The 14,108-nt window shown below is 43.7% G+C and overlaps 1 protein-coding gene across 1 annotated transcript in view; it reads left to right on the top strand.

The window, feature by feature from the left end:
• The window catches only part of HSPBAP1 (HSPB1 associated protein 1), a 54,056-nt gene that overhangs the window by 24,735 nt on the left and 15,213 nt on the right, over positions 1-14,108 (top strand). Inside the window, exon 3 of the mRNA XM_062208884.1 lies at positions 6,642-6,823. Within this exon, the coding sequence (XP_062064868.1) occupies positions 6,642-6,823 (182 nt within the window). The remainder of the gene's footprint in view (positions 1-6,641; positions 6,824-14,108) is intronic.

Raw genomic sequence — 14,108 nt, 5'->3', positions numbered from 1 at the left:
GTGCAGCAGGTTAAGCCACTGCTTGTGATGCCAACATCTCATATTGGAGCACCTAGTTCAAGTCCCAGCTGTTCTGTAGCAGGATTTGTGCACCAAGACACGACACGAAGGCCTTTTAACAGGAAGTAGTCTTTTATTATGCTGGCATAAGGCCCAGGTGGAATTTCTTATCCACAAGCCTGAGCCCCGAACAAAGAGAGGTATTCCCTTATATATGATTTTAGCCTCTTTGTCTCCCTTATATGGTTACGTGCATACATGTGTTGGATGTATACAATACTGCGCCTGAGAAGGTAGTTACTGATGATGATTTTTCCACATACATACTGAGCCGTCTGCTGGCTGGCAAGGGTTAACATCATTGTTCTGTACTAACAAGCAGAACGTGAAATGGGTACGTATAAGCAGATAGGGTCTACAGCTGAAGCATTCACAGCAAGCAGATGACAACTACATTTCATTCCCAGGACAGATGCCTCCCTTTTTCTTCTTTTGATGTTGGGAAGGCCTCTTCCACTACTTTAATCATGTTGGTTAGAAACAAGATTAATTAAAAGACAAAGACCTCTGCCACAGTTCCATTTCCTATCCAGCTCCCTGCTAATACACTTAGGAAAGCAACAGAAGATGGACCAGGATGGAGTTCCTGGGTCCTGGCTTGTGGCCATTTGGAGAGTAAACCAGTGGATGGAAGATCTCTTTGTCTCTCCCTGTCACTCTGCCTTTCAAATAAATAAATCTTTTGAAAAACAAATGTCTTTTTGATTGCTATGAAGGAAATCTTTCTCTCTGTGTGTGTGTGTATGTGTGTGTTTGTCGGGGGGCGGGGGGAGATAGAGAGAAGTCTCTCATCTCCAGGTTTACTCTCCAAGTGCCTACAGTGGCTGGGTCTGGGCTGGGCCAGGCCAAAGTCAGGAGCTGGGGAACTGGTTCCAGATCTCCTACACGGTTGGCAGGGAACCAACCAGCATCTTAACCACCAGGACAAATGCCCACCTCTTAAAATATATTTTATTTTATTTTATTTTATTTATAATTGGCACATATTGCACATTTTGTTGGGCACAGTGTGACATTTCAACATGAGGAGCTTCAAAAAGTTCATGGATAATGCATATTATTAAAAAACTGCATAGATTTCAAATTGGCTTTGCATGAAAATATAACTTTTTATTTATTTATTTTTGACAGGCAGAGTTAGACAGAGAGACAGAGAGAGAAAGGTCTTCCTTCCGTTGGTTCACCCCCCAAATGGCTGCTACGGCCAGCGCGTTGCGCCGATCCAAAGCCAGGAGCCAGGTGCTTCCTCCTGGTCTCCCAGGCAGGTTCAGGGCCCAAGCACTTGGGCCATCCTCCACTGCCTTCCCGGGCCACAGCAGAGAGCTGGCCTGGAAGAGGGGCAACTGGGACAGAACCAGCACCCCAACTGGGGCTAGCACCCGGGGTGCCGGCGCCACAGGCAGAAGATTAGCCTAGTGAGCAGCGGCGCCAGCCGAAAATGTCTTTTAATCCTGTTTTTCCATAGACTTTGAAGTACTCTTACATGTGTTCGTAATGTGTAATGATCAAATCTGGTGAACTGGTATAGCTGTCACTTCAAACAATTATTATGTCTTTCTATTAGGAACATTTAGAATCCTCTCTACCAGCTGTTTGGGAATACACAATTAATTGTTGTCAACCCCAGTTATTCTGTGCTATAACACAGGACTCCTCCCATTCAGCTGCCTCTCTGAACTTATTCACCATCATCTCTCCAAGACCCCTCCCTCCCCCCACAGCCTTCTCAAGCTCTGGTAACCTCTATTTTATTCTCCACTTCGAGATCAACCTTTCAGATTCCACAGAGTGGGAACCCGTGGTATTTGTCTTCCTGTGCCTGACTTGTCTCATTTAACACAGTGTCCTCCCATTTTCACCTGCATTGTTGTGAATTGTGTGTTTAGTTTGTACCCAGCCGCTTCCTAGCTTAGGTACTTTTTGTTGGTTCTTATCCAGTTTTCTAGGTAGACAGGCATATGATCTTATAAATAACAATAACTGTGTTTTCTCTTTGTTGAGTCTATTTCTTATTTCTGTTTTCCATTTTAGATTTTGGTTGGAATTTTTCTAGGATGCTTGAAATACTGGTGTTAATAAGTGGCATCTTGGGCCGGCCCTATGGCCAAGTAAAGCTGAGACCTGTGGCTCTGGCACTTCTAGTCCAGCTCACTGCTAATGACCTGGGAAAGCAGCAGCAGAAGTTCCTGGCTCCTGGCTTCAGATCATCCTATTTGGAGAGTGAACCAGAAGATAGAAGATTCCTCTCTCTGTCTCTCTCTCTCTAACTCTTCCTTTCAAATAAATAAATAAATCTTAAAAAAAGTTCCTGGGAGAATTTTTAAAAAAGAATAAGTGGCATTTTTTTTTTCCCCTTTTAAAAGTGTATTTGAAAGGCATAGTTTCAGAGAAAGAAAGAGAGAGAGAGAGCTTCCTCCAGGTCTCCCAAATGGGTACAGGGGCCCAAGCACTTGGGCCATCTTCCACTGCTTTCCCAGGTACATTAGCAGGGAACTGGATTGGAAGTGGAACGGCCAGGACTCAAACCAGCACCCATACGGGATGCCGGTATTGAGGGAGATGGCTTAACCTACTATGGCTTAACAGTGGCCCTGATAAGTGGCATTCTAAATTATAATATATTCCTTAGTTCATTTTATGAAGCAAATGTTGAATATTGCATATGTCTTTGAAACCATTTTGAACTAAATTCATTCATCAAGATATGTGCTCAGTGGCATTGTTGAACCTCAGCTGGTAATTTGACAAGGAATTACGGAAATAAAGCTAAACATCTGAGTTAGGGAAGTGGAATAACGCTCAAATGTCCTGTTTAGAGCTCACACCTCATCCATTGTCTCCTGTTTGTAAGATGATGAAAGCCTAACAAAATGGAGAAATGTTTGTTCTCCTGCTGTGCTAAAAGTGTGATAGAACGCCTTTTTCTGAGAGCTGAAGGCAGCTCAATTTGCATATTGTAAACTTAGTTGAGCTTCTTAACTAACCCTTCCCAGTAGATGGAAGAATGTTATAGCTGCCTAGGCTGCTTCAAAATTAAATGAAAGAGCAATAATTATGAAATTAGGAAGGAATAATTCCATTGCAAAAAGTAAATTAGGAAAACAACCACACTACCCTGAGAGAAATTGTCATTAAAACAAAGTCACAGGAGGACCTCTGGTGCGGTTGCTACCAGGACCGAGTGAAAAGATGCTATTTTGAAATCATTGTGTAAATGCAGAGGGCCTGTCATTTCCATTCATTCCATTCGTTGTAATTTTCCCCTGACAGTAATAGCTCTCATGTGTAATTTTTACCTGCTTAGATTTTTTAATGTGCGGAACTTGCCCTGTGAGAAAATGAAGTCCTTTCACAAGGCCGGGTTCTGGGACTGCCGAGCAGACTTGCCTGCGTAACTGACCTCCCGGGAAAGGTCCACCCAGTCCACCCCGGGGACAGGTGGCTCGGTCAGCAGCGTTAGGGTCCTGAGGGTCCGCTGGTTTGGCTTCCACAAAGGGAAGGCATGTGGGACAGCCAATGTGTTCAGGCGTACCGTGGAGTTTGCGGAAGTGATTTATAAATGACTCCTGTTTCCCGGCATCCTGAAGCTTTCTTGCCACTTTCAGTTTTGTTTGTCAACGTTAAACTGATGTACTCCCATCCTGTTACAGTAAGTTCCCCCTGATGTCAGTAGTATTGAGAGCCAGTATGTATTGATGGGTTGTAGTGTGCCAGGCACTGTTTTAAGTGTGTCACAAAAATTTATCAAGATTTAGGTTCTTGAATATGTAGGTTTTTATCTTTTAGATAAATGTGCCACAGTAAAGTTCTTCTGCTTCTCAAGCCAAATGACTTACTGATGAAGTGGGATAAATCACGGACATCCGCCCTACCCCTGTTATCTCTCTGTCATTCTGTGGTTTTAGGAGAAAGAAGGGACAGGGTAATTGGATAATCCTGAGCCTTTGGGGTGGGTATTTGTTGCTGCTTGGAAGGCATGCATCCCATCCATCTCAGTGCCTGGGTTTGAGTTCTAGCTTGTCTGTTGATTCCAACAGCCTTGTTAATAATGTGCACTGGCAGGCTCAAGTCTCTGAGCCCCTGCCACCCACGTGGGAGACCTGGAAGATGGAGTTCAGGCTCCTGGCTCAGCTTGGCCCAGCCCTGGTTGTTGTGGGCATTTGGGGAGTGAATCAATGGATGGAAAATCAGTCAGTCTCTCTCCCTCTCCGTTTCCCCCTCTCTCTCCCTCTGCGTGTGTGTGTGTGTATGTGTGCGCGCGTGTATGTGTACGCCCTTCAAATAAAATAAAAAAGATTTTTTAAAAAAAGATAAAAGCTGTTGAAAGAAGAGTTTAAATACCCTTCTTCAACCACCAATTCAGCTAACTTTTAAAGAGGTGCACATAAATCTGAATGAATGAGAACGAATAATGGTGCCTTAGGGTTACCGAGTACCTGCCGTGTAGCAGACACTGTGCCAAGTGGTCTGCATTCTCTCAGAGAATTCCATGCTGCACCAAGGCAGTCATCGGAAATATTTCTTAGATATTAGCTTTCCTGTATTCATTTGAAATATTCTGTTGGCTACGAACAGTAGCAATAATAATAAGAAGAATTTCCTTGCTGTTTCAGAACAGTTGTTATATTAATCCAGGACTCCAGTCTAGAGTCACTGGAGTCATACCCTTAATAACAGACCTCTCAATGCCTTTCTGAGCCACTCTCATGTCCGGTGCCTTTGCCTTTTCCTAAATGTCTGTGGCGTGGAATTTCACATTTAATTATATGGTGCCTCAAGTTCTCTATTATCCTAGTAAAGGCTTTACGTCTGGCTAAATAGATTCTAAACTCAAGAGTATCATCTATTACTTTTATGTTTCTACCAGCCTGAGCACAGTACTAATTATTATTTGCTTAATAAATTATTCTGAAATAAATGAGTTAATGAATAAATGAACAGGCTTTAAATTGTCATTGTCCACTTAAAGATTGAGAAGATTTTAAAAAACAATTTTTGTTGTTCCTTTTTTGTTTGTTTGCTTTTAACCTAAAGCAGTGCTTTTCGAACTTTTGATCTCATGATCCCTTTAGCACTTAAAAATTATTGAGTACTCCAATGAGATTTTGCTGCTATGGATTGTATCTAGTGATACTTACCACATTAGAAACAAAATGGGAGCTAGCATTGTGGTGTGGCAGGTTAAGCCACCACCTGCAATACCTACATTCCACATGTGTGCCGGTTCATGTCTTGGCTGCTCTGCTTCTGATTTAGCTCCCTGCTAATGTGCCTAGGAAAGCAGCAGAAGATGGCCCAAGTGCTTGGGCCCCTGCCACCGACGTGGGAGACGCAGATGAAACTCCTGGTTTTGGCCTGGCATAACCCTGGCTGTTGTAGCCATTTGGGGAGTGAACCAGCAAGATTCATTTTCTCTCTCTCTCTCTCTCTCTCTCTCTCTCTCTCTCCTCTATCTTTCTCTCTGTAACTCTGCCTTTCAAATAAATGAATAAATCTTTAAAAAAATTAAAAAAGCAAAATGGGGTGGGTGTACTTGTTAAGATACCTGTTGGACTGTTGGGACACCTGCATCTTATATCAGAGTACCTGGGTTCAAGTCCTAGCTTCATTGCACTTTCCCATCATGTGCACCATAGTAGACAGCAGTAATGGTTCAAGTAATTGGGTCTTCCCCATGTGGAAGACCCAAATTGAGTTCCCAGCTCCTGGCTTCAGCCTGGCCCAGCCCCCGCTATTGCTGGCATTTGAAGTATGAACCAGAGGCTAGGTGATCTCTGTCTCTGTCTCTTTGCCTTTTAAATAATTTTAAAAGATGAAAATGGAGGTGTTTTAAACACAAGAACCTAAGCACATGTTCCACCATCTGTCAGAGCAGTGACATCAACACAGGTCATGTAGCCTCTGGAGAACTGCATGGTGTCCTGGGGTGAGACTGAGAGCAGAAAAGGCACAGTGCCTTAGTATTATGAAAATAGTTTGGACCTCACAGACCCCCTGAAAGGATCTTGGAGAATTGATGATCTAAAGTATTCCACTGGGTTACTAAATCGGGCTGCAATAAATAAGTTGAACCATTATATATTTGAGAAATGTAGAGGGAGAGAGACAGAGCTCCCGCCACTGATTCACACCCCAAATGCCCACAATGGTGGGGGTGGGGAGTGCCCAAAACTTGGAGCCACAAACTCAGTCCAGGTGTCCCGCATGGGTGGCAGGAAACCGACTGCTTGAGTCATCACCACAGCCTCCCAGGGTTCACATTAGCAGGAAGCTGGAGTCCGGAACCCAAGCCAGAAGCCTAACCCAGGCACTGTGATATGAAATCTGGGACACGGGTATCCTAACCAGAGTTCTAACCAGATACCTGCCCCATACATTGTGTTGTCTTGCATTTATGTTTAATCTTGACTACTGTAAGTATTGTAAATAGTTCTAATTATATAGCATGTACAAAATAAAATTTTATTTCTTGTTAAATATTAGTTAACTCCCTTGATTGAAATTAATCTTCTTTTAAAAAACAGCAATACTTAGAAACCATGTTCACAGCATGTTGAAAGTTGCCTTCTCTTGCATTGCAGCTCCTCAGTTTGAAACTGCATGTAGTTACGTAGATGCCACACTCGAAGAGTTCCTGACTTGGAACTGTGACCAGTCTAGTCTTTCTGGACCGTTTGGAGACTACGATCACTCCAAATTCTGGGCTTATGCTGACTATAAGTATTTTGTCAATCTATTTGACGATAAGACGGATGTTTTCCAGGTAAGTTAATATATAGTCCTCTTAATCTCGGTGAGAATTTGTTCTTGAGAAAAGTTCACAAGCGAGAGCCTTCCCCGATCCCTTCTCCCCTCACTGCCTTTGGCTTATATAACTAGTTGCTTACGTAAGTAGTCTGGGCTGTTTTTCCCTCTGAAGCCAAGTTAGCGTCTGTGGCTCGCCCAGTTGGCAACCCTTGCTCATTTCCTGGCCCCAGACTTCCCACACACCCTTCCTTTGCTCTTGACCGGTGCCTGGGCGGGTTTAGAGTATAGTAGAAGCATAGCTGGTGGAGTGACGTCATTTCCTCCTGCCCTACATAGGAGCTCTCGTTCTGTCGGTGAGGCAGGTAGAGGTGCAGAGGTGCTCGCAGGAGGAAGCTGTCCCTGGGGTTCCCAGGGCCAGCCTTGTCATCTCTGTGGCTCTGGGGGCGTGGTGCAGCCACGGGCTTGTGGGACAGAGAATGCTGGGCTCCAGGCTTGCGGAGGTAGATGCTCCATAGCTGTGTGCAGCAACTCGCAGAGGGAAGAATGTGGAAGTTCTCTGCCACGTGTTCACGTAACCGACAACAGTTTGCAGACTGCCAGATCCTCTTTTAAGTGTTTCGCTTCGTTTTGTTTGTAACCTCAAACTGACAAAGTGGGGTGTTTTTGCAAGCTCCTTGCTGTGGGTTCCACAAAGGGCAGGAGTGGGAAGGAGGGTGCTTGGGGGACTTTGCCTCCAGTCAGGCCAAGGCCCCAGAGTCCTTTGTCCTGCCCTAGGCGTTTGCGGAGTGATTTCGCCATGCTGCCTGCTGTCACAGGGGTCCCAGAGGAGTTTTCTCTTCAGCCTGTCTTTTTCTTTTGCACTTTGAGTCAAAGTGTAGATGGCAGTGTTCATGTAGCAATTATAACTACCACTGTTTTGTAGCTTCCCTTTATTACATGTTTTGTTAAATGTTTGCTCAAATTTTACTTTTTATTAAAATGTTGGTTGAGGGTGTGTTTTTATTCTCACAGCCATGAAAGAAATGTGTTGGCTTTGCAAGCATTAGGAAATGCCTCTAATTCCAAACTCCATACCAAATGCATTATTTTCTCCCTTTTTTGCTTGGGTTTTGGGGGTGGTTTTTCCTGCCACCCTTGGTTGTGATCTCAGTCTTTACCCCTGCTGCTTGGAGAGCTCAGAGTTCACTCCTAGAGGATTTGCTATGTTTCTCGTACTCCCACCCGTGATGGAGATTAGTTACATTTTTGTTCCCTATTTCAGGCAAAACATTGCTTGATAGTAATATATTGATCTGTATCTCTATATTAATATATATGTGCATCACTTGAGATATATATTTAGGTATATACACACACACAAACACATAGATTTATATAAATACTTGTTCCTAGCACTTTTGTAATGCTTATATTTACAGACTGTAAAGTAACACTCTGACTTAATGATTACCCTCATAAGAAAAGCGAGGCACAAAGAAGTTACGTAAGCGTTTTCTAAGATGATACAACCGAGCTGCGGACGGCGTAATGCAGGTGGCCTGCCGGCAGAGCGTCCAGTACTGCCGTGCCGGCAGAGTCATGTGCAGACCTGCGGGCGCTCTGCTGATAGGACTAGAGACTGCCATCTCTGCTGTGTCCAGGTTCCTTCTGCCTTGCATAGATCTCTCACCTGACCCCGTGGTTGATCTGTCCCATCCGGGCCATGGCAGCACTAGGCAAGACATGTGACCTGTCCAGCAAGCGCGCTTATAAAGAAAGGCAGCCCTTAGGTAGTGTGCTGGAATTCTAATTGAGCCCTCGGAAAATCTCGTGTTTTCAGCTGAGTGAGTTTTCTGTCAGCTCACATTAGCAGTTAGTCCTGCTGTGAGCAGCCAAGGCCACTCATGCTGCATCATCTTTCATCCAGAGTTTTTCTGAGCATCCATTCTCCTTACATCACAAGAGCTAAGTTGTTGTTTTCCTCTTACCATTATAATTCCTGTAGTCTTCAAACATTACTACTTACTGTTGCAAACTTTTTTTTTAAAGATTTATTTATTTATTTTAAAGGCAGAGTTACAGAGAGGAAGAGACAGAGAGAGAGAGACAGAGAGAGAGAGAGAGAGACCTGCCATCTGCTGGTTCACTCCCCAAATGACTGCAAGGGCTAGGGCTGAGCCAGTCCAGGAGCCAGGAGCTTCTTTGGGTCTCCCATGTGGGTTCAGGGCCCCAAGCACTTGGACCATCTTCTGCTGCTTTACCAAGCACATCAGCAGGGGAACTGGACTGGAAACAGAACAGCTAGGACGTGAACCGATGCCCATCCGGGACGCCAGCGTCACAGGTGGCAGCTTTACTCATTATCCCACAGCGCCAGCCCCTGTTGCAAGCTTAGTACCTCTGCCTTAAAATGGCGGGGTAGTTAAAGATGCTCTGTTTCCAAAGTATCTATTAAAAATAATCTTATTTAACATAAATAACATTTTTTTAAGAAATAAGCGTCTTTGAGGAGTGGATTGTTTGACATTTTGGCAAGGCTGAATGTGAAAGACAGCTGAGTTCTCATCTCTGCTTCTCCATTCAAGCTGTTGCAATTTGTTGGTTTGTTTGAAGAATAGGAAGAAAATCTTGCCTCACAGACGTGTGCAGCTGGAAAATGAAGAAGTGTTTTAGTAGTCTTCATACAGTCGTGGATTTTTTTCTTTTACACTGCAGCAGTCTTAACAGGGATAGTTCTGTTTTGCTTTTTGTTTTTAAAAGAATTGAATTTTTATTTACTTTGAGTTTCTCTTATGATTTAAGATAATGACTAAGCTGGCTTTTTAATTTTTTTTAAGATTTCTTTTAAGAGACAGAGAGAGAAAGAGAGAGAGAGAGATCCTTCATCTGCTGGTTCCCTCCCAAATGGCCACAACAGCCAGGGTTGGGTCAGGCAGAAGCCAGGAGTCAGGAGCTTCATCTGTGTCTCACACGTGAGTGTCAGGGACCCAAGCTCATGGCCATCATTGCCGCTTCTGTGGCACATTAGCAGGGAGCTGGATTGGAAGCAGAGTGACGGGACTGTAATCAGAACGCTGATATGGGATGCAGGCATTGCAAACAGTGCGTAATCTGCTGTGTCGTAACACCAGCCCTCAGATCCACATATTTCAATAAGAGTTTCCAAGCTCATTTTTATTCTGTTGAAAGCATTTTCTAATTTCCCTTGTGACTTATTCTTTAACTTACTGAGTATTTTGAAGAGCAATGTTAAATTTCCAAACACTTCAGTATTTTCCAGCTATTTTTCTTTTATTGGTTTCTGATTTAATTCCATTGTGGTCAGATCTTATGTGATTTCAGTGCTTTTAAATTCATTGAAATTCATTTTATGGCCCAGAATATAGACAGTCTTGATAAATGTCCCACGTACACTGGATAATAATGTGTATTCTGTTGTTGGGTGGAGTGTGTAAGTGTCAGCTGAGTCAGTTGATTGTTGTATCTCCTGTGTCCATAGCTGATTTTCTGTGTATTTTCTCTCTGCAGTATTTAGAGAGAGGTATTGAAGTCCCCCAATAATAATTGTGTATTTGTCGTTTTCTCGATTTAGGTTGGTCCATTTCCTTTCTCTTTCTTTCTTTCTTTTTTTTTTTTAAGATTATTTATTTATTAAAAGGCAGAGTGACAGAAAAAGAGGGAGAGACAGAGAGAGAGATCTTTCATCCACTGATTCTCTCCACAAATGGCCACTACAGCCAGGTCTGGGCCAGGCTGAAGCCAGGCGACAGGAACACCAGCCAGATATCCCACATGGGTGACAGGGACCCAAGCACTTGGACCATCCTTTGCTGCTTTCCTAGGTGGGTTAGCAGGACACTGGACCAGAAGCAGAGTAGCCAGGACTTGAAGCGGCACTCTGATATGGGATGCTGGGGTGGCAAACGGTGGCTTAATCCACTGTGCCACGACTTTGGCCCTGTGCATTTTGAAACTTAATATTAGGTTCATACACATTTAGGGTTATCGTGTCCTCTTGAAAAATTGACTTTTTATCATGATGAAATGACTGTGGGGCACGTATTTGCCATGGGGTCTTCCTGTTTTGATGTTTACTTTGAGATCTACTTGGTTTAGTTTGTCATAGATTAGTTAGTATGAGAAAGGAATAGTTACTCTATGATTCCATTGCTTCAAAATTCTGGAACTTGGAAACTAATTTGTTGTGGCAGAAAGTAGAGCAGTTGTCTGAGAATGAGGGTGTAGGGAGAAATGGTTTGTGAAGGAACATTAAGAAGCTTGCACATGATTGAGTTGTTGGTCATATGTGTGGTAATAATAGTTTCTTGGATATATACATAAATCAATATTTGTCAACTGCACACCTTAAATTTTGCTGTTTATCGTACATCAGTTATACTCAATAAAGCTGTTAAAGAGCAAAAGAATAGCAGCAGGCATTTGGCATGGTGATTAAGATGTGCTTGGAGTAGGGGCTGACACTGTGTGGTAATGGGTGAAGGGTGAAGCCACCATCTGCAATGCTGGCATCCCGTATGGGTACTGGTTTGAGTCTCTGCTGCTCTGCTTCCAATCCAGTTCCCTGCTAATGTGCCTGGGAAAGCAGCGGAGGATGGCCCAAGTCCTTGGGCCCCTGTACCCATGTAGGAAACCTGGATGAAGGTCCTGGCTCCTGGCTTTAGTCTGGCCCAGCACTGACCATTGCGACCATTTGGGGAGTGAACCAGTGCATGGAAGACTTCTCTCTCTCTCTCTCTGACTCTGCCTCTCCCTTTCTGTAACTCCACCTCTTGAATAAATAAAGAAATCTTTTTAAAGAAAAAAGAATGACAGATTTTTACCTTTTGCAGTTTTAGTAAGTATCATCTTAGTGGCAGTGGATGATGGCCTGAGGACTTAGGTCCCTGTCACCCATAGAGCTCCAGGTCCAGCCCTGGCTATTACAGGAATTTGGGGAGTAAGCCACTAGATAGATGACCAATCTCTCTCTTTTTTTTTGTCTCTCTCTTCCCCCCACCCCTCCATTCCTCCTTCTCTGTCACTTCTCCCTTTCAAATAAATAATCTTATTAAAAACAAAAGAGAAGAATAAACACATAGCAAGATGGATTTTGCCCCAGGAACATTCCTCAGGTAGATTGCACATTATGTAAGGTTCAGGTGCCTCCTGAGTGTGTGGAGCCTTGTTAAATCCCCAGGCTGCAGAATCCCAAGATGCAGTGGGTGGAGGTTCAGTGCTGCCCTGTCTGGGACTTTGTAACCAGCTTGAGAGGGTGTTGACATTGAGGCATGAGGTTTGGTAATGAATAAAGGAGCCTGAAGGCTGGCCTTACTTTCTAGTGAGGCATATTGGAATGTAAGAATGTAGGTGCTGTATGAATGTAGGCCGGCATTACGGCACAGTGGGTTAAGCCTGCGACATCCACAACCCATTTGAGCAGTTTGAGTTCCACTTCCAATCCAGCTCCCTGCTAATGTGCCTGGTAAAATAGTGCACTATGGCCCAAGAATTTGGGCCCCTGCCACCCACTTGAGAGACCCGAATGGAGTTCCAGTCTCCTGGCTTCAGCCTGGCCCAGCCCCAGCCATTGCAGCCATTTGGAGAGGGAATCAGTGGATGGAAGACCTCTCTCTGTCTTTCCCTCTCTCTTTGTAACTCTGCTTTACAAATAAATAAATATTTTTTTTTTAGAAAAAAGAACGTAGGTGTTTATCTGGCCCCATCAGTGGGTAGAGTTAATTACCTCATTTCTGATTATGTACCTAAGGTAATTTCCTCAAAAAATAAGAGACTCAAGTACTTGCTGTTGTTTAATGTCCTTTTAAGGGACTTTTTGAAATTTAAATTGAAGTAGTTATCCATTATAAGTTTTTATCGTAATTATAGTGAATTATATTGCTTTCAAGTACCACATGTATTGTTTCTGACCAATATTGGGTTTTTCTCCTACTCTTTTTGGAGTTTCCAGTCTTATCAGCGTATCAGATGTTGTCAGTAAGTATAGGATGATTTAAATAGATGTAGTATAGAGTGGTTCTTGACTTTCTTTATGATCCTGAAATGCAATTTCTAGATGATGTAATTATCTCCACATGTAATTTTTTAAAAACATTAAAATGTCTTACCTGTAATGTAAAGGAAAATTTTAAAGGCAGTAACTTAAAATAAAATCACATATATTTTAATGTGTAAGTGCTCAGTGACTACATTTGGTACACTATTAAGCTGAACTCTAAAAACTAATGTATCAAGTCCAGCACTGTGATGTAGCAGGTAGGGCTGCTGCCTGTGACTGTGGTATCCCATATGGGCAACAGCTCATGTCTTGGCTGCTCCACTTCTGATCCAGCTCCCTGTTAATGGCCTGGGAAAGTGGCAGGGGATGGCCCAGGTTCTTGGACCCCTGCCACCCACATGAAAGACCCTAAGGAAGCTCTGGCCCCTGGCTTCAGCCTGCCATTGTGACCACCTGGGCAGCGAGCTAGCAGATGGAAGATATCTCTCTCTCTGTCTCTTCCTCTCCCTGTAATTCTGTCTTTCAAATAAATAGGTAAATCTTTATTTAAAAAATATAAAAACTAGTACATCATCCTTTTTTTAAAAGATTTATTTATTTATTTGAAAGTCAGAGTTATAGAGAGAGGAAAGGCAGAGAGAGAAAGAGAGAGAGGTCTTCCATCCAATGGTTCACTCCCCAATTGGCCGCAACGGCTGAAGCTGTGCCAGTCTGAAGCCAGGAGCCAGGAGCTTCCTCCAGGTCTCCCACATGGGTGCAAGGGCCCAAGGACTTGGCCCTTCGTCTGCTACATTCCCAGGCCATAGCAGAGAGCTGGATCGGAAAAGAAGCAGCCGGGTCTAGAACCAGCACCCATATGGGATGCCAGTGCTTCAGGCCAGGATGTTAACCCGCTGCACCATAGCACCAGCCCCTACATCATCCTTTTTAATTGATGCCACTTTCAGATGAGTCCAGAAACCAGAGCCATCCTGGTGCACACTATAGTCAGGATGCCCTGATGCTGCAAAAAGAAAATTCAGGGGGCCAGTATTAAGCCATCGGCTGTGACACTGGCATACCATTTCATAGTGCAAGTTTTGAGTCCTGGCTGCTCCACTTCTGATCCAGCTCTCTGCTAATGTGCCTAGAAAGGCAGTGGAAGATGGCCCAAGTCCTTTGGCCCCTGCCACCTATGTGGGAGACCCGGATGGAGTTCCAGGCTCCTGGTTTTGACCTGGCCCAGACCTGGCAGTTGTAGCCACTTACGGAGTAAACCAGTAGATAGAAGATTAATCTGTCTCTCTTTCTGTCTCTCTCTCTCATT

This window comes from Lepus europaeus, chromosome 2, assembly GCF_033115175.1.
Source record: "Lepus europaeus isolate LE1 chromosome 2, mLepTim1.pri, whole genome shotgun sequence".
Taxonomy (NCBI): Eukaryota; Metazoa; Chordata; class Mammalia; order Lagomorpha; family Leporidae; genus Lepus; species Lepus europaeus.
The sequence above is the reverse complement of the archived record's forward strand: the minus strand, read 5'-3'. Positions and strand labels throughout refer to the sequence as shown.